Consider the following 21,234-nt stretch of genomic DNA (forward strand, 5'->3'; position numbering starts at 1 on the left):
CCAAAGAAGGTGTTATTACATGTGACCTTGTGGCTTAAACTCTGAAAAAGATGGGAAGAATTGTATTTAGTGCCTCATTTACAAAAACTTGCTGACAACTTCTGTAAGTTCACTGGTTTTGAGTAGAAATTACCAGAACCAGTGATACGTACACCTTCAGACCTCATACAGTCAACACATAATATTTCTGGGCTGAATGGGTTTAGTTTGTGTTATTTACATGGCTGTTTCCTTGCTTCAAAGTTGAACAAAGCATCACTAGTGGTGGTGGGAGGATAAGATAATTAAGTGAGCACTCAACCTCTTGCATATTTATCATCCTCCTTGGGCATGGGAATTTTGCTGTGGCACAGTCAACTTTGTCTATCAAGGGAAAATGAAGCGATTCAGCTAAACTGTTGTTCCCCGAATGCTATGGAGTAACCAAAAGCAAGGGCATGCCAATATCTGGTCTCCTTTGTGATAGTGATTCCAAAGCTTTTTGCAAGTTCTTCCCCCAGTTGCCGCTGGCGTGCGGACTGCTTGAGATGTAAACAGAAAAGCATACAACAGAACCAAGTGCTGTCTGGTCAGAACTGCAGGGAATACTTGAATGGGCTCAATACCGTAACCTAGATGGAAGCTTAACTGGTTCCTGTTACACACAGCTGTCACCACCTAAGGGGTTTTAGTGAAGCTAAATGAAGAGAGAAGCTTTAATCTTGTGTTGCAGCTGAATGCTGAAACACATACTACTTTCTGTTGTCTCCCTTGGGTTTATTTTTCTTTTTCTTCCTGTGGCAATAGGATAAAAGACCCTTTTTGTGTCCTCCTTTTTATCCTTTACTATCAAGGTCGCAATCAAAACTGCTTTTCAAGAGTCAGTAATCTTTTGGACTCTCTAATAATCTTTTTTAAATCTTATAATGGATTTTACCAATCACAGAAAGGGTGAAGAAGCGCAAACATCATATACCTTCTTCCTACCTCCAGATAGCATATGAAACTATTATTATGGAGATAAATGAATAGCGCACGTGGCCTAAGATGTTCTGAAAGCTTCAGCAAAAAGATTCACGAGAACTTTTCCTTTTAGCAGCAGAAACTGTGAGGTGATAGTTGCCAGTGGAAGTCCATGTCTCTCTCTGGCTCAGTATTTCACAGCTTGACCTAACCAATGAAGGGAAGTTACTCCTGAACATGCTCAGTCAGTACCTATGCTGCTATTTAAAAAGTCACCTATCTGGCAAAACACTGCATACCACTCTCCTGTGATCTAAAAAAAGGAGTGTTATGGAGCAGATGTGCTATGAACACCTGTAAATGCTTGGGGTGGGGGGAGTCAGCGCTCGCTTCTGTGTTTAACTTCTTAATGGGGCCAAAAAACAATTCCAGAAAGATGTTTATTTAAAAACACTGCAGTGGGCTCAGTTTCTTAAAGAGCCTCCTAGGAGTTTCTGCCAGCTGGAGTAATTCTCTGCATGCTCAGTACAAGTGATAATGACTTGCTTTTATACAGTGTTTTTCATACCAGAAGACACCAGAGCATTTTTACAGGCCAAGGGCTGAACCAGGCAGGGCACTTTGCCTCACTCTGTGAGAAATCTTTTGCAGTCTCATGTGGATTGTACTTCTGCTGTGACCTAGCACTGTCATCACTCCTGCTCTTGCAGAGCTTTCTGTGACATTGCTTCCTCCGAGGCTAGGAGAGCACTGTGCGGAGCAAGCTGAAAGGGCACTGTTTCTCAGACTCATACGTGCACCTGAAAGTGATGAGAAAGATCCTTCAAACTACTCCCTGAGCCAATATTTCTCCTCATTGCATCCAGCTTTGGTGTATGGTTGACAGGAATACCTTTGTGTGAGTGAGAATATAAGCTGCTCCATTTACTGCTTGGATGTAAAACATGTCAGAGCACAGCCATGTCTCTCAGTGGTGTAGGGCGAGGAAAAGAAGAATACCAAGTAGTGCTTGAGATGCAGGGGAAGGTCAGAAAAGCTAGGTGAATACCTCTCTCACTAGAGTGCGTTTGAGACATTTGTTGCCAAGGTTAAAACCCGTATGCTATAATTGTGTTCTCACTTTTCCAGCAAGAGACTGAAAATGATCTTGGGGATAAAAAGAGAGCCTCAGGGAATCTGAGTGACATGTTTAGAGCACGAAAGGAGCCACATAACACCTCTTGCCAGAAAATAATTTTCACATATTGGGCATCTGCACAGTCATATGGAGAACTAAAAGGAAACATCTGCTACTTGCCCATATGGTCTGCTTCCAACCACAAATGGAAAATTGTCTGTAGAAAATAGTAAGGGCCAGGTTTAATTACACTGCATGCAGAACTGGACCAGCAAAAGACAAGCCTCCTCTACTTTTTGCATATCAAACACATTGGTATGCCCAATGCTTTATAAAGAGCATGAAAACCAACACAGTCGATTTATTTAAATTTTTTTTTGAGTAAACAAAAAGCACTTGAAAGCTCTACCATAGGCTGGATAAAAAATTAATTCTGACATAATGCTGGAAAAATGGAGTTTGTCAATACTAACAATTTAAAAATACATTCAGGGAACATTCAACTAGGAAGCATGTACTGTATATTTGGGGAAGATAAAACAGTTTTTCTATTGTTTTCTAAGTTAAAGCAGAGCAGTGGTTGAATGGGGGTAGAAGGCATTTAAAAGAACATAGATGTGTCTGTACTAACTCAGTGTGTGAGCAACACTGCCAGTGCTCGCAGTTGCAGAGCAGCGAGTGAACAGTCGTCCCCTTTCTGGGACCCCTACTTGGCAAACTGTAAAGGTGATCGTTTTGTTTCCCATAGCCAAGAATCAATGGCAGCAGAGGAAGAGCTGCCTGTCTGTGTTAGCGATGTGGTGGTTTAGAGCATGGGCAGATGGCTGGAAAGGCCAGAACTGGTCTTGCTTTACACTAAACAGAGTTCCTGTGCTGTTTCTCTCTACATTTCCAGGCAGTCCTCATTAGCTTTCTGTCTCCATCTGTCTGCCAGCTGACCTTTAGTGGACCTTATGCCTCTGAAGTACAGATTTTCAAATCCTCTTGCAGTTTGTTCTGATATTTGCCCATCAGTCACACCATCCAGTCCATAACCTTGTCAGTGCAGAGAAGGAAAAAAACAGTCTCCCAGGTGTTTAGGTTTCCTTGGGCCCAGCTGAGTTTTCAGGTACCTTCAAAGACCAGCACTTTTACTGAGGCCCTACTGCCTGGGGGGTCTGGTAGGACCTGATCCAACAGCACTGGCCTCAGGCTGGCTACTTGCCTGCAGAGCTGCAGCACCAGGAAAGAGGCTTGTGTTTGCGCTCTTCTCACAGCCTCCAGCAGTTTGGGATTACCCTTGCTGTGTATTAGTGGAGAGAACAGATGGAGCTCATGAAATTGGGAGGGTTAGTATTCACTGAGATACATCATGTACCCCTTCTGGCCCCTTTGTCTTTTACAGGTACTTGCTTCATTCCCATGTTTTTTTACTAGGCTTGTGAAGACAAATTACAGAAGTGAAACCTGTAGGTGGATTACGCTGTCTCTTAGCCTGTTGTTCGTACTTCATGGCCTTGTGTCTCCCTTCTTCCCTCCCGGTCATTCATAGGTGTGTTTGTCATCCTCAGTAAAACACGAGCACATGTGCTTTTTGGGGCCATGCAGGTAGATTGTTGCTTTTGTGCATGTCATTGTGGATGAAAAGTGAATATATCCCTTCTGGTCTCATTGTTGTCAGACTAAGGAGAAATCTAACTTACTAAACGCATATAGGGAGTAATTATCTCAAAAAAAAATTCAACAGGTGATAGACCAAAGAGACAGACTCTTCTACTTTCTTTGTGGCTACTTTCCAGGATGCTTTTGGGAAAGTTATCTTTCCTCTGTAGCAGGAGCCCATCAACAGGGACCACAATCTTCTGCCTTGCCAGAGGGTATTTAGGCTAAAATATATAAAAGCAGTAAGATATTCAGGTACCTCAGTAGGTGGATCAGAACTCAGACTCAAACAGGAAAGAAATACTGTACAAATTCATGTAAAAATATGCAGCCACGGTACAACTCATACTCATGTTTGTTAAAACTTTCCCAAATCCTGAGGTGATGCCTTTATTTCTAAATAAATAAAACTTAGAAGTGTTCTTTCAAGAAAAGGTTTTCTGTGTCAGTTTTCAGCTTAAGCAAGTTTTTATGATCTGGCAATAAATTTCTAATTGTTTGTAAAGAGATCTTAAAAGAAAAATGCAAATAGACCTTTAATTAATATGGCTTTACCAGACCCCACTGTGCTATCTGGCTGCTAAGGAAAACAATATTAGTGAAGGTAGATAAAGAATAACACAAAATAAACTTGAATAAGTAAAAGCCTTTGGGCATTTTTACTTTTACCAGATGGTACACTGCAGAGGGGAGGACTTCAATGAAACTGATTTATTCTGTCTTTTGTTTATCTGCTTATTGTCAGACTGTGTTTGTGGTCAGAATGAAAATTCATGTAATCTGGTTTGCTGTGTAAACATTGCATATGTGTTAATACAGTGATCAAATAACAGCCTTCAAGCAACACAAACATTTAAATACTGTTGAGCTAATACTGGAAGAATATAATTTACTGAGACATTGCAAAATATGTAATGTAACAACAGCTTTTTCTACAGGTTTATTAATATAAAAAAACCTTGAAGTATCATTTCTCCAATTACAAAATTCATGGTGACTTAGTAATCCTATAAAGCTTGTAATCACCCATTACAGGTGATTGGGCTTCATATTTACATTCTCATTACATCATTCTAGTTCCTTGGGCTGAAAGTTTGACAGAGACAGTTCTGGGTTTTGGATTGAGGTGGGGGATTCCTTTGTGAAATACACAATTAACTTAGAGGTTCTTATCAGTTGTCTTTTCACCCCACCCGTGGGTCAAATAGCTTCATGCTGAAAGGGAAGCGTTTACGTGAAATAATGCATGATACTTAAAGACCAATGATGAGCTCATCACGACTGTCCCATGAATTTGCATGTAATTTCAGCTCAGCTATAGCAGAGACAGCAACAGTACTAATGTCCCTCAAACTTGCTTGAGTTTGTCAGCAAATTGTTAATCAGCGGAACTTTAAGGAGCTACTGGGGTCTGTTCCAAAGCCTGCTGACAGAGCAAAGTCACTGGAGAATGGTGTGTTGTATTCTTTTGAAGCCTAAGCTGTCAAACTCCAGCAGTGTCCTGCAACTAGCTCCCTCATGAAAAAAAAGGACTTGAATTGTACCTCAGTGTTCCAGCATCTCACCTGCTGAACCAAACCCCAGAGGATGCCCATGAAAAAGTAGCTCTTTCCCCTTCCAGGTGAAGAGCCCTGCTGCAGCAGTTCGGAATGCCACAGCTGACTCTGTCTTCCTCAGTCTCCAGAACAACATTAATTCTCAAACTATGCACAAAGCTGTTTCAGGGGAGAGTGAAACTTATTAAATACCTCAAGGAGAAAATTGATGGTTTGGGGAGTTTAACAGGGTTTTGAAAGAACTCATTTGAATTACACTCTTAACAGTAACCTCTGTGCCATGCAGCTGTGGCTTACCTTTGTGAGTTGTGTCAGCATGTTTGCCTCCGTGTCAGCTTGGTCTTTTTATTTCCCCATCTCTTCAGGCACAATAGGTTTATCATAATGCATAGAAGAAGCAGAAGGAAAGAGGAGATTCTGGTCATCTGGAACCCTTGTGATTCTCATCAGTAAAGCTATAAATCAGCCAGTCTGGCAATCTGAAGCAGCTTTTCTGAAGAGGCACTAATAACTTTAATCATTTTAGTGGGATTTTGAGGTATTGCAGCTGACTGAAAATATCTTTTCTTTTTCACTGTGCAAGCACTAAATTTCATGTAGTAAACTAGAGGAAGATTAATTTGTTTCCACTAATGTCAGAACAAATTCTGAATTTGTTCTGAGTATGAAACTGTGAAATGAGGCAGCTGTCAGCATAATTTATCCCTGTCATTGCTGTGTTGGCAACTAATTGCAGTTTAGTGTTTGCAGCTCTTTTGCCACTGTATACTAGTGTAAATTCTGCCAGCCTGCATAAGTCCAAGGCATGAGTACTGTCCATTTGACCAGGAATAGGACACTTACGCTGTTGCCTTCAGAATCACTTCAGCAAAATGAATCCCAGAGAGCTGTTGTCTCTCCTGCTGCATCTCATATCTCTACAGCACAAGCATTGGCTGTGCCCTGGCTCTGTTTGCATGTCCTCTACATTAAGCCTCTGCCTTGCTTGTTCCTTCAACAAAATTGTCTCCTTCCAGAACCCCACCTCAAAATTTCATCTAGCTATTAAAATCCAGCAGTGCTGAATCCTGTGCTTCAAACTACAGATATTCACTTGTGGTGAACAGTGATGTGATGCTGATAGCTAGTTTGGTACCCAGGCCCTGGTCCTGAAAAAGTGAAGTGGTTGGGCCGAGTTGTGTGCTTGTTAGAGGAGTCTCAAATGGTATATGGAACATAGTCAAGTGCTGATGTTGGAGGGAAGGAGAAGGGATGGCTGAAAACTGATAGAATATTAGTGCTGGGAGTAATCAGAAAGAATTGACAAGGGTATGACCTTTCCAGATCCTCAGCTAAAGAAGCATGTTAATGACTTTAAGCCTGGTTCCTAACATCTAGAGAACACCCAAGAGAAACAGCATAACTAGGGAGGAAGGAATTAGCAGCATGTTTTCCCTGAGATGTCTTTAGATCTGAAATGCATTCTGTTCTTTGCTCTACTAGAGCCCAAATCCGATTGTATGTAAGTGCGCAGAAAGTTCTATAGCACCCAGTATCCAGTTCTCTGCAGCATGCTGGCTGCAGGCTGTGCACTGGAGTGTACCAGCTTGATAAACATTTTGGTATCAAGTGGACACTAAGAAGCATTGAAAGAAAATGCATTCCCAGAAGGTGTTGCTGAGCTGAGCTTGAGCAGCGTGGTCTGATCATGATCATCCTATTGAGGCCAAGTAGGGCATTCTTCCAGAAAATACATTAAAACTAGCTAAACTTCTCATGAGTTAAGAAGCTGTTCAGCTTAAGTGGCTCTCTGAGCTTCGTGTGAAAACAGTGGGATCTTAGCAGGAACAAGAGACAAGATTTGATCCAGTGATTTTTTTTCCCATAGCGTTCTTGTCCTTTCTCCTTCTATATCTGTTAGCGTTTAATTTTCTTTTTGTATTTGTCTTTCATCTTTTCCAATCCAGTTTTCCAGCTTTCTTTCTGTCATTTTAATTTCTTTGTAACTTTGCCAAGTTCTTGATGGAGGAGTTGGTCAGTTTGGCACTGAAGTGCTCTATGTGACTAGAAAGAAATCAAATTGATTCCTACTGTGTTTCCTTAATAATTGACCCTCGTGTGAACTAAGAAGAAACGTAGCATTTCCTGCTGGTTGGCCTATGACATTTCTAAAGAAATGTTGTCTTTTCCCATTATTCCATGACATGTGGTAGTTCATGATTTCTAAGCTGAGAAATGTGGCTATACACTTCCAGATGAGAATTAGTGTGTTCCTTTCCTTTCGGGGGGAGAGAGAGAGAGAGTCCATGTCCTCAGCTGGTATAAGTTAGTAAAGCTGCACTGCCTTTCGGGAAGGGCAACCCCATGAAGATTTGTCTGTTAAACTTAGGTTATCACATTAGCTAGTCTCATTGACAAAGGCACCAAACACTTTTTCTCCTGTTTTATTCTTTAGTTTTTGCAATGTTCGTTCGTAGCTACAGGGGAAGTATTCAGGTGGTTGTTCTCCATCAAATTCATTGGAGTCCTGGCCTCTACTATTACAACATCCAAACACTTTCCTGAAATGTTTGTCAGAGACCACACTAAGACATTAGAAGTGGAAAATTGTCTAGTAACAGATGAGATCTGACTATAAAATATGATAAATACAGGACTGTGATGGCCTTGTTCTCATTCTGATATTAAAAGTGTTTTTATTTGGTATCAAAGTAAAATGTTTAGCCAAGCAGTTTAGCAAGGATCTGTGGTTGGAGCGGGGAGAAGACGGTCATGGAATGAACTGGGCCAAAACACAGTTCTGATGAGCTCTGCTATTGTGAGCTTGTTGCTTGACTATTTTTTCCAGCCAAAAGTTTGTTTATATAACTTGTGTAGTACACTCGGGAGGCACTTTTGTAACAGAGACAGCAAAATAGAAAGTGTGCAGACTTTTTAAATTTAGGGGGAAATACTAAAGATCATTAAAAATCTTTTTTTTTTTTTTTTTGTGGAGGGTAGAAGTGTGTGAGAACTTCAAGACTCATTTCAGCCACTCGCTGTGAAAGCCAAGGAAGTTTATTATAACATGTAGTTAAAAAAGCTGATTGAAAATAAATTAATTCTGAAAAGCTATTGCTATTTAGATTAGCAAGCTGGAATCATCACCTGCCTATTTGGAGTCCAAGTTTAATGCTTATGCCTGGAGAATATTGAGGGCCAACGGGAACAAGTGTGTCCTTTCATTGTAAGTGTGTGCCTCTTAACTGATTTGCTCTACCGTAAAAACCCCTGCTGTTTTATTTCCTCTGGTGTGTATGTCACACTAAATTGATCTGGCAGGCCAAAACAATATTTTTAGTCTTGTTTATATGCATGAAACAGAAAAATGTGTTACGCTGCAATTTTATTGTCTTGCTGAATCCTTTGCCATCAGCCAACCTGCTTCTGGCCCTCTTGTTGACTGTTGGGAGGCAGTCTAAAGGTAGTAAACTGTCCTCCTCTAAAAGCTGGCACAGTTGATTGGTAAAACCCAAGGGTAGGACTCTGCAGAACTTCTGGTGCAGACCTCCTGTATGAGCTTGGTTAATTTATGGGAGGATTTCAAGGAGGACTTAAAATGGCACTTGAACACACTCTAGCTGGTAAACTTGTGGTTGAGTCAGCTGTATATCTGCCATGTGTTCCCCACGCTGCCCGCTCCCTAATTTTTCTCTCTTTTAGTTAACAACCTGTCAGTCCTTCTCTCTGTCTTCTGTCTTTGCTGCCCACTGAACTCTATAGGATCTTTCCGTTATTGCCGAGGGCATTCTAGACAAATGTTTTGTTCTTGATTTTTCTGTAACATCTTCATTCTGATGGATGCTAGTTCACATATAACTCAGTGTCTTCACTGGGTAGAAAAGCTTACGTTTAAGGATGATTGCACTGAAAGGGCTGAGAACTCTAGTCTTCCCCTGAGTGCGTGCCTGGATTTACTCCTGGTCTTTGACCTACTTTTTGTGATTTCCTCCTAGCAAACATAAACATTAACATTGGTGGTGTTTATTAAACATGAACATGACTAAGAATAATCCAGTGAGGGGAAAATGGAGTGGCACACCAGAGCGTTATCCACTGGAGACCATTCTGCAGTGGTGTTATTTCACTGAACAATGTTGCTGGGTTGATGATGTGAACAATTTACCAGACCCGATGTCTGCTCTCAGTAGACCCACCTGATCAGTTTGGCCTTTGACAGCTTAAAAGCACTGTCAAGGATTGCGCACCAGAGATTTGTCAAAGGGGAGGAACACGGGACCTTTAGGAAGGCCAGGTAAAAGTGGAACCACGCCTCGCCAGTCCTGGAGAGAATGGGGGACAAGGAAGCTTGAAAGCTGGAGAGAGACTGTTTACAAGGGTACATAGTAATACGACAAGGAGTGATGGCCTTAAGCTGAAGGAGGGTATATTTAGATTAGATATCAGGAAGAAATTCTTCTCTATGAGGGTGCTGAGGCACTGGAACAGGTTGCCCAGAGAAGTTGTGGATGTCCCATCCTTGCAAGTGTTCAAGGCCAGGTTGGATGGGGTTTTGGGCAACCTGGTTTAGTGGAGGGTGTCCCTGCCCATGGCAGGGAGGTTGGAACTATAGATGGGCTTTAAGATCCCTTCCAACCCAAACCATTCTGTGATTCTATGAAGCAGATCTCTGTTATGGAGACACATTAATGCTTATTTACATCACAAACAATTTTCTTGTAAAATATGTCAGGGTAAACAAGAATATCTCTATTTAAGGAAGAGAAGGACCTCTTTCCACATAGCTTTAATTTGGATTTATTCTTAATATTGCACTGAGACCTAAGCTGTATTAACTTGGGTTGCAGCCATGGTATATCTGGCTTAATTAGGCTGTTTAGTCATTTGAGGACTGCTGTGCCTAGGCAGTGCTGAAGAGGTAAATCAGAGTGACTTCCACACCAGTGCAGACACATGGACAGGCCAATAAGATGTTTGTGTAAATCAGCATATACTGATAATCACTAATTTCTTGTAGTCAGTTTGCCTAGCTGTTTCTTCAGCTTCCATTTTTAAAGTCTTACTAATTTGAAAACTGCCCATAACTAAGGTCTGACATCTTTGTGTAGCTATAGCTTTTGATTTTGATGGAGTTTTAGCATGAATTAAATTGTGGTTTTTTTCTTTCTTTTTTTCCTTTTTTTAGCATCGTTGACAAAGAAGTGTCATTAATGGCAGAAATTGATAAAGTTAAAGAAGAAGCCAGTAAGTAAAAAATACACAGGGAACTTTTGGAATACTGATGGAAACATTTGTTTTGTTTGGCAGAAAATTACACAGTACACAAATTTGGATAGCAGCATTTCAGCATCTTTCATTGTATGTGTTTACAATCAAATAAGTCTTTGATATTCCAGGATAGTTTCTGTATAGTTTCTATCTATAAGGATTGTGCATCAAAAATTCAATATTATGAAATTAAGGTAAACCAAAAGTTCATATGAAGGTAGATTTAAATTATTTATTCCTTATGCTTACTTCTGCTTTTTGACCACTTTTTTTTCCCCTTATTTCTATGGTTTGTTGATTACTTTGTTTCCATTTCTTAATCACTGTTTACTTGCTTAAATTACATATACAAGTTAAAATACTGGAATTTGCTAGGGGAATAGGTTATTGTGTGGCCCTGCATAGCTTTAGGGATAGTGATCTAGCTTATGAATTAGAACAATTAGGAAAAAAAAAACAACAAAAAACCCTAGATGGTTACTGCAGTCTGTTTTCTTAATAATCTTAATGATCTGATTCCAGGCATTCATATAATCTGTTCTTTGCATAGGTAAGGTGTATATATTCTGGTTTGGGGGGAAAAAAAAAAAGCAAGGTGAGCCGTGTGGTAGGATACTACAATCTCTGTTTTATACCCCACCTGAGATACGGTATTCATGGCCCAGTAATCAAGGGGATGTGTTTCAATAGAGAGCGCTAAGCAAGAAACTGAAGAGTAACCAAAGTAATGTTAGAATGATACTTTGCCTGGCAGATGAAAATATCACTGCTATGTATGCATACGATCCTTTTATTGATTTGTGAATTTAAGGTCCTTCCAAGGAGGGTCACAAATATATGTAACATTGTTGAATGCTTCATTGCATGTAGAACTCGTACTTAGTTCACAAATGTATACTAGTTAACTTTTTATTAAAAAATATAATCTAAATCCTCCGTTGCTAGCTAAGTCTCTTGCCATTGCGTATGCGTGAAAACTAAAAGGTATGAGTTGTTACAGCAAAGAATGGCATTAGCTTGTGTTTGGAATTTTGTATGCTAACTTTTCTAGTACTAACATGAAATAGATGTGGATTAGGAGTTCCGTGTTATTCTGGGGAGGAGTTGTGGATGGAAACAGCAGCAGCTTTTTTGTTACCTGCAGAGACCAGACAGCCATAGTCAGCTACAGGGCATGCACTTAGTCCCAGGAAAACCAGTGGTAAAATTCCTAGTGATATCAGCAAATGTGGATCTAAGCCCTAACTGCATAAACAAAACCACATTTTGGAAATCCACCGTCCAGGGCAGATGGTATCATAGGGCCCCTTCATTAATCTTGGCCAGGTATAGTAGTAATTTTTGTGGAAAGTAAACCTAATTCTTCTCTACAGGCATGTGAAGTGCTGCATTTGCTCATGGTAGGTTCCATTTCCCTGCTTTCCTGCCGACTCCACAGGTGACACTGGATGGCCCTTGTACCTACCTTTAATAATGTAGTTTCTGCTGTCTCTCAAGGCTGTTGTAGGCTTGTAAAGTGCCTTCAGAACTTTAGGCAGAAAGTTGTTGTAAGACCGTAACATGCTAATCAAGATTTACATTATTATTTATGTTCACATCTCTTTGCTGCATTGGAGGGCTATTTTACAGTGGGTAATCTTACTGTCAATACTGGGAGAATTTCCAAATATGATAATTTCAGGTTGTTTTTTTTTAAATGGCATCTCATGCATAATAAGTGCCAGTATGAGATGAGTTCATATGGTTTGGGCAGTCGCTTCAGCAAAGGGGATGCTGGCATTGGGGAGAAACAATATTAGTATTACCTAGAATAAGCAATAAAGCAGAACTATTGGACAAAGAAAACCAGCTAGTAAACTAGCTCATGTAATCTGATAAAAGTTTCTCAGACTTGTAGACTGTATTCCGCAAAATGAAATTAAAAGATCAGCTAGAGAGATAGATACACACCTGTTCTTAGCATAAGCAATAATGTAGATACAGATTCACCAACAGGGCTAAAGGAACCGTAGCCACCCTCTGCCTTCCCTGCTGTACGTGACACATGCTCCTCTGTCAGATGGTTTGCTCCCACAGAGCTGCACAGCCGTAGCTCTGCCTCCTGTGCCTGCTGGACCATGCTGTACTTGGTGAAACACTGGCACAGGTTGCCAAGGGAGGCTGTAGATGCCCCATCCCTGGAAACCTTCAAGGTCAGGTTGGACAACCTGATCTAGTTGATGTTGTCCCTGCTCATTGCAGGAGGCTTAGACTAGATGACCTTTAAAGGTCCCTTCCAACTCAAACTATTGTATGATTCTATGATACTTTCAAAAGAAGGTGCCATCTGATTAAATAAATGATAATGGCTTGAGAAACAAACTCTCTGTGAAATATCATTAATTCTTACCTAAAAAATGGCATTACAAAGTATGAGTGAGTTAGCTGACTTGCCAAGTCTGCTCTGGAAATTTATGGCAAAAGAAGGCAAAGAAGCCATAGTCTCCACAGCTGTAATGGAGTCAGTGGTCTTAGCATAGTTTGCAACTACTACCACTCACTCTGACTGGAGGCACAAGCTGTAGACAAAAAACTATGATTTTTATTTACATTTAAATGCTATCTTTCCTCTCTGCCATGAGTGCTGATCCGACCAGCCAATTCATCAGTTGTTGCTTTTATATTGAGTCGCCATGTAGGTAACAGAGTTTACACTTTTGGTGGAAAATTAAATATATGCAATGTCAGATTATCCTGCATATAATCAGATCGTTGCTTTGTGGTTCATGATTAATCTTTTCCTATAAGAATGTAACTGTTCACCCCTTCCTTATATAAAATATACCAGATGGGCAGTAGTGAGTAGTATTTTTTCATAAAGACTATTAGCCTTTGTAATACTGCTTTGCTGTAGAAATGGCAACTGTGTATATTCTGTACTTGAAAGCAAAATTGCAATGCTGATGATTTTAACGTAAACTATATAGGAACAGATTTTTTTCAGAGGAACTGAAATGCCCCTGTGTAAATACAATATACTGTTTCTTCAGAAACAGGCTGTTGCCTCCGTGTAATGCTTCTTTCCATGTCTCCATGGAAGGCTCCCTGATTTTTTTGCTTAAAAATAGAGCACTGGAAAATTCAAACCAACATGCCTCTGCCCCTGTTTGTCTAAATGTTGAAGATTGGTTTAACTTTGATTTTTCTGACAGCTATCCCATTTCCAGATCTTTTTCAATGTCAGGCAGTTCAGTTAAATACGCTGATTGACTTAATCTGTGCATGCAGCATATTGGAAGTCTAGTTGAAGTCAGGCATGCGAGATGCGTGTGTGTCTCACATGGGATGTACCGTGTTAATGCCCAAAGAGTAATGAATTACAGAGCAATTTACCTTCCTAGCATTAATTATTGACTATTGGTATTTGGCAGTGGAAATCCTGACTGCTCGGCAGAAGAAAGCTGAGGAGCTGAAGAAACTGACAGACCTAGCCAGTCAGATGGCTGAAGCACAACTGTCTGAACTCAGGGCTGAAATTAAGGTCAGGCATTCACTTCTGCTTGGGTATCTTAACTGTTTGCCAAGAAAGAGCTGTCATGTTAACATTCCCAGGCTGTTTATTCCTACCCTGGGCCAAAGCGTAACTAGCTTTCCTTGGAGATAATTATCTTAAAGCTTTATAGCACCTCTGAGCAGTGCACCGATGCTATCAGAGAAGTGTAAGCTATCCCCTCGTAAGTGTAGCAGTAAAGAGCTTTGCTGTTTGTGTATCATTTATCAGACTCAGTTAATGAGTAAACCCAATAGCTTTGGGTTCAGTGATCAAATGCATATACTCTGATGAAATGACCCACTTCCCAAGTGTGGGAGTGATCCACCCATCGCTGGGCTGAGACACGTGTAATTTGGTAAGGATGGGAAAATACTTGGTTCTGCATAGAGATCCTGTGTACAGGGCAGGATCAAGAGTTTTCTGAGCCTTAAAGTGAACTTAAGGAAAGTATCGATTGGTTTCTGTACCATCCATATAGTCTTTTGCTCAGAATGCAAATCACTGTTAATTTGTCTGTATTTTTGCAGCACTTTGTGAGTGAACGGAAATATGATGAAGAGCTGGGCAGGTCTGCCCGATTTTCCTGTGATACAGAACAGCTGAAGACCCAAATTCAGCTCTGTGGAGAAAGTAAGTGCTGGTGATTTCTCACACTGAAGTTCTCAGAACATAGTGTTCCACATACCTGTTCAGGAAATGCCAGCAGAAATAATGGCATATGTACTGCTGGTGTGTGTGTGCAGCAAGCCTGACATGAATGGTGTATCTGGATGCAGCAGGCTTGCTGAACATGTACAAGTCAACTTCGCAGTATGCAGCATGTTGGAGTCACTGTACATGTGCTGCACAGTCCATCCACATGTGCACAGTGCCCTCTTTGTCAGAGATTTCCAGGTATTACTCAGACCAGTTGGAGTTTTCCATCTAAACAGGATTTCCAAGTGGAAATAAAAGTCAGCTCTGGGGAGCACTCAAATTCAGTAATATATGAATAACTAGTAAATCAGAAGCCTCTCTGTGTGAGCATAATGTTATGAGACCAATTCAGATCTCTTCTGCTAGGGAGTAACTCCCCAGCTTTATAACAGTATTCACTGGGTTTTTCAGGAGCTAAAGGTAGTCCCAAATGTTCCTGTTTCCAAATCATCTGCCCTTCTGTTTGGAAATTCATGTTCATTTTCTGCTTCAAGTATCACGTCCCTGTTGCAAAATAGGAGATAGCCTATTGCTCATCTTTGTCATGCTTTCCCCCCCGCCCCTGCAAAAAAAGTAAATGCTGTAATGCTTTGCCCACAATGTTACCCTGTCCCATCATATCCCATGAGTGTCATCACTCTGGAGAAAAACTGTTAACACAATACTGAACTAGTGCATCTTGGCGGAAGGAAAACAGTTTTGGGAAGAAGAATGTTTTCAAGGAGTTACTAGAAATAGAAAAAAAGAAAAAATGTCACACAGTCTGCCAATACGATCTTCTGACTGCACAGCAAAAGAACTGACTCTTTTGAAGTGTAACCAGATTAATTCATTAGACTATAAGAATTGCTTTTGCAGAACACTTTGAAGATCCATCTAACCCCATATCCTGTCTCTCATTGAAGCCAACCCAGGATGTTTCAAAGGAAGGCATAAGCTGCCCAGTAACGTATCTAATTGTTCACAGTCACCTCATAGACCCTCTCTCATACCCTGAAGCTTAAGAGATTGAAAATTCTGTAAAGATTATCCTAATATAACCACAGCTGCTATTGATACAACCATAGACTATTTTTTTAAACTCCTTGAACTACTTTCCTAAATTACTTCCAGCTGCAGTTAATTCTGCAAGTTAGTTATTTATATTTCAGTTCAGTAAAGCATTACTTAAGCTTAGTTTGCAGACCTGTTGAAATCAGGTCAGTGAAGTCAAAAGAATAGCTATTAGCAAGGAAGCAGTGCCATTTGACAATTGACAGATAGTGCACTGGCTGTCTGAAGAACTTAGCTCTAATCTGCCCTCAGTGACCTTGGACGAGCAACTCATGCTGTTGGCATGTATTTAATAAGAGATTTTCAGTGCAAAAGATTTTTATGTTTGGAGCATCTCACAATGAGGCCCGTACCCTGCGAGGAGTTGCGAGTACCCCTCAAACAGAGATTATACCAGGCCTACAGCTAAGAACAGCCACTGTTGAGGGCTTTAACAAAAGCAATAACCAAAACCACAGAGCTTGTACAAGGAAGCCATTTTCTTGCGTGAGAAGAGGGTAGGCAGCATACACGCATAAAGAAGGACAGGAAGAATCAAAAATAATTGGACTGACATATATCCAGAATGCCTGATGGTGGGTTGTGCCCCTTCCTTGTACATCTTTTTTGTAAAAAATACATTTTTATTACAAGCACCTGGATTTTTATGTGGGCTTCCACGTGCAGCATTCTGGTTTAGACAAGAGAGAGCAGAGAGTTCAGTGACAGCCAGCGTCGCTGAACATAGGACAGAAAATTTCTTTCATTGTGCAGATCATTGTATTGTTTTTCTGAAGAGGACACCTAGTGGGAGAAATAGCTGATGTTGCTGTAAGTGAATAAGAGCCTCAAAAAAACTAACAGATGATGTTCAGTTGCTAAAATTATTTTCTTTCTTTGTGCTAAAAGTGGAAAAATAGAAGTACCTCTTAGATAAAACAACAGGTGTCTCACTGAATTGAGCTTCTGGTTTGTCATCTGTATCAAAAGGAAACAGGAAAATTCCAGAATCAGAAAAATCAGAACAGCAAATTAAAATAAAGAATTTTACTTCAATAGCCTCAGAATACTCTTTGAGACTGCTTAGAAGCAGGCAGCTTGAAGAGCTTGTGGAAGTGCAAAGAGGTAGGAATCAAGGATTTGTTTGGTGCACTTCACATCCAGACGTGGAAGTGGTTAAGAAATCAGCCGGTCTCAAAATACTAAGAAGTAGGGAGCAGGAATATACTGAGATGAGCAATAGTGGTTCCTGATGGTGCTGACTACCATGATTTACATGAAGTGGATTAGTGCATTGCATTCAGTTTCAGTTTTTATAGATATCCATGGTCAGAAGAACCTTTGTTAACCGTATTCTTAGAGAGGAATGAGCAACAGGCACTACATTTTTTTTTTCTTCCTTCTTAATAAATACTTAGACATACTAAGGAAGCTTTCATGACTGTTACCTGTGTCGTAGCTAGTACATGTAATAGCAAATGTCAGCTTCTTCAGCATTCCATGATCAAAGAATAATTTGGAATCAAATTTAGTCTGTGGTGTGCAGGCACAACTTCCTTCGACCTTCAGCAGTCGAGAGACTTACTGGCATACCACACACTTCCTTCCTGTGCTTCTTCCTTTGTTGCCTGAAGACTCCTGTTAGGAGCATTATTGATAGGACAGCAGTGCGTGCGGCAGTCCAGACAGCACGTCTCCTCAGCTCAACTGGTTAAAAGTTCACAAGCAAACCAGGAATTTTGAAAAGTTTTCTTGGATGACCAAAGCCTTGCCTTCTGCCAGGCTCCCTCCAGTTTTAGCACAGTTCCGCCACATTGGCTCTTTTGTCTCCAGAAGTGCTTCATGATCAGGCATTTTCACCAAAGTAAAGCGCTATGGCCTAATTCCAACCCTAATCACCTAGCTTACTTCACTAGCTAAAGTAAGGCTAGAAGGATGCTACCAAAATTAACTGTAAGCAGGGTAAGAATACAGCCTTATGTTTAGATGTTGCTCATTTAACTGATAACACAGAATACTTTGTTTTATAGTTTCTCACCCAAAGAACAACTATTCCTCAAGAACACCATGTAGTTCAGTGCTGTCTTCAATGACCTCGTATGCAACAACTGGCAAGCAAAATACGCACACCCGGAAGTCCTCTAGTAATGCCAAGAACTCTGATAATAAACCAGCCAACACTAAAGTACAAAGTCATCCTTCTTCCAATCCTACAGAATCTTCCCACGGAATCCCAACAAATAAGCAGGTAAGAAACCAGTTATGAACTAACCTAAATTATTTCAAAAATTTCAGGAAAATATGCAGCACTGAAAGTTCTTAATAGAAAATCAAATACTGATTTGCAGTCCATATATTTAATTAATAATTTTTGAAAGTACACAAGTCTATATTTTCCAGCTTTGTTTTCAAGGCAGTGTGAACATACAAGGTGGAAATACCAGAAATGCCATACCAGCAAAGACCGCTGTCTGATGTTCAGAAGTGACTAGCGGCAGTTAATAGACTGCAAAAGAAAAACCCTCCATGCTAGCTAATTGCCCTACATGCTACGATGGAGAAACAGTTGACGTGCTGTTGAAGCATGATTATTAGATAGACTTTGAAAGTGGAATCCTGCCAGGTTTAAAAGCACATTATTTCAGAAGCTGTATGATACAGTATTGTGCTATATTGATAGCTATTTCATTATAAGAGCTGTACTGTTGTGCTTAGGTAAAGCTGCCACTGAAGTTCATCTGAGCTTTGTCCCACTAGGAATTTTAGGCTCCAGTAGGTGCCTGAAGGGAAACGTAGGAGCGTTACATGATGTCAGCACATGTATAGAATCAACTGCTCTGGCAGTCTTGCAAATAAAGCAATTCAGCCACTTCCTACTAAGGATCAAAGCTTCCTCTGATCAAGATACCACAATGGACATCTCTCCCACCACATGGATTCTTAACTTTAATTTACATTTGAATTTCTGTTCTTCCTGCAGTCTTACTGTAGTATTTACACAATCCTTTACTAGGAAATGTATTTTCATGATTTTGGAAAAAATCGGTCAGTATCAAATTCTTCAGTGCTTCTTAACTGCTGCTGTTGAGATGTCTAGTATTTCATTCCCTTTTCCATATTCTCTTGAATCATGGCAGATTGTAATTTGGCATCAGTGGTGAACCTGCCATCTATATTTCCAGGCTACTCAGATGTAATATGTTACTCCTAGTTCAGTTTTTAAGTGTTATAAATAGAGACCTCCAGCAACAATCAAAACTGTATAGTGTTTTCCCTCTCCTAGTTACACTGAAAACTTTATTCTGCAATTTTTGTTAATTCTGATTGCTGTATTTCTTGTCCTGTGGGAAACGTTCAGCTGACCTAACGGTTACCCAATTTCTTTCTGGGTAGAATGGGCCTTCTAGCCAGAGACGAAGGTTCAACCCACAGCACCAAAACATCCGGCTCAATGGATCTCTTAAGTCACAAGGTGCCAGTAATGAGGCAGATCAAAATAATACAAAGAGCGGTTCCAGGTCTGAACACAGAAGACAGCAGCATAACAGCTTCAGATCTAAAAATAAAGGAGCTATGAAAAATCAAGAGCAGTCCACAACTTCAAGGACCACAGAGAATCCGACGCATTCAGACAAGACCCGACGAAAGCATCATACACCAGACGCGGCAGATCACAGGCCTTTCCAAGGCAGTGTTGGCAGGGTGTCGCAATGCAATTTATGCCCCACAAGGATGGAGGTCTCTGCTGATGCCACTGTTCTTTCCGTGCCAGCTGTGACTTTGGTGGCTTAAAATGTCATGGTGATGGCTGGCAGAGAAATTTAATCTCTTCATTTTAGTTTCTTGCTCGAGATGCTTGTTGGTGAAGAAAATAAGTCAGAACATAGTCATTTTAAATCTGTTGCTGCTTAAAACTTGTTGGTATCTTTATTCCTTACTAATTATCAGGATTAATTCATACTTTCAAGGCTTTGCCCAATACATTCACAGTTGTTTTGTCATGACAGTACAGAATCTTACCAAAGCAGCATTTACTTCTTAGAAAAATGAAATCTAGATTGGAAAAATAAATTGATAATTAAATTCATAATAGCAAAAGGTCTGTTGTAGATATGTGGTAATACCAGACAATATTATTGATTTGTAGAGCTGCCAGTGTTAGAAGGATCCCAGGAAGTCTGTATGCTGTGGTCTGCAATGAAATCAGATAATCCTATAGAATTTTTCTGCAAATCTCTATACACCTCTTTCTGTGCGTGTATACACGTACATGCATGCACACTGTATACACAGAGAGTATTGTTATATACAAGAACATTTGAAAGAGCAGTACATTTGATTTTAGCTTATTATTCCATAATCTGAGATCTTTAAATTCAAGTATAAATTGTATTAAATGTATTACATATTGGTATTTTTCATTGACAAACTATTTTTATGAGGCTGAGGAAAACTGCTCATTTCTTAAGTTTGGAATGTATATAGTCATGGCTATTCAGATGCACAGCCCTATTCTCCATCCTCATCAGCCACTTTTCTATGACTAGTTGGATTTATTTTTTTGCATATGAAAAGTTGCAGGTATTCTAGACTTGAATCCAAATTATTTTTTTATATTTTTGCTGTAGGAACCATCTATCCATAACAAGAGCTATGACTAATAAATTTGTTACAGCAACATGCAGCAGAATGTGGAGGTACATATTTGAGCAGATACTACATCCTTCCGAGTTTTCTATTACAGTAAAAATCTTACTTAGTCTTAATGTTCTGATTCTGTATTTCAGAAAACCTGTTTCTTCCAAAAAATTAAAATCTTTTTTCTAAAACATTCTGGTGTTTGCTGCTTTGCAGTGCATAACCTTTATGACCTTATTCAAATTGTACTTGCTTAATTCAACTGGTATCAGTGGGAGGCTTTCAGCACAGTTTGGATAGGACGAGGCTTTTGTTTTTAGCTAGATTCTAATGCCACAAGTGCATGGAACAGAACCTTCCTGTGAGAGCCACCTCCATCCTGGACATACTTTTAATATAAGTTATTATTTAACATAGTAAGGTGTCAGAATCCAGATCTGGCATCAAGTGAGCTAGCTGCCTAATGGTCAGAATCAGAATGGTGTAAAAAAGTTTATTTTCTACTGAGGTCAGTAAGAGCCGGACACTTGAGTATCTCTAAAAGTTTATTCCTAGGTTATTGTTTGCTATTGGTTTTTACCAGTTTCCCCTACCTAATTTCTGTTAGCTAACTGCACACTTCCTTCGTACTGATAGTTTTGCTTTTCCTGTGTGGCCCTTGAAAAATAATCTCAAAGTGTAAAGTGAGGTGCACAACAGCAAACATGCATAGGTAAACACTAACCTTCTTAGCCCTGCAAGCACTGTTTCTATCCAAGTTAATTACCTATCATGCTTTTAAGCTGAACGTTTTGAGTAAATTAAATGGAAAATTCGAATCTGTGTGTTGTACA

At 40.0% G+C, this 21,234-nt stretch overlaps 1 protein-coding gene across 8 annotated transcripts in view; it reads left to right on the forward strand.

Annotated features, from left to right (window-relative positions):
* The window catches only part of SPATS2L (spermatogenesis associated serine rich 2 like), a 107,768-nt gene extending 87,174 nt beyond the window's left edge, over nucleotides 1–20,594 (forward strand). For all 8 annotated transcript variants that reach the window (XM_075756262.1, XM_075756265.1, XM_075756261.1 and 5 more), the window contains 5 exons: nucleotides 10,421–10,479; nucleotides 13,914–14,023; nucleotides 14,563–14,665; nucleotides 17,794–18,011; nucleotides 19,157–20,594. In XM_075756262.1, the coding sequence (XP_075612377.1) occupies nucleotides 10,421–10,479; nucleotides 13,914–14,023; nucleotides 14,563–14,665; nucleotides 17,794–18,011; nucleotides 19,157–19,555 (889 nt within the window). In that variant the 3' untranslated portion in view covers nucleotides 19,556–20,594. The remainder of the gene's footprint in view (nucleotides 1–10,420; nucleotides 10,480–13,913; nucleotides 14,024–14,562; nucleotides 14,666–17,793; nucleotides 18,012–19,156) is intronic.
* The last annotated feature ends 640 nt before the right edge of the window (nucleotides 20,595–21,234 follow it).

Source organism: Balearica regulorum, chromosome 6, assembly GCF_011004875.1.
Source record: "Balearica regulorum gibbericeps isolate bBalReg1 chromosome 6, bBalReg1.pri, whole genome shotgun sequence".
Taxonomy (NCBI): Eukaryota; Metazoa; Chordata; class Aves; order Gruiformes; family Gruidae; genus Balearica; species Balearica regulorum.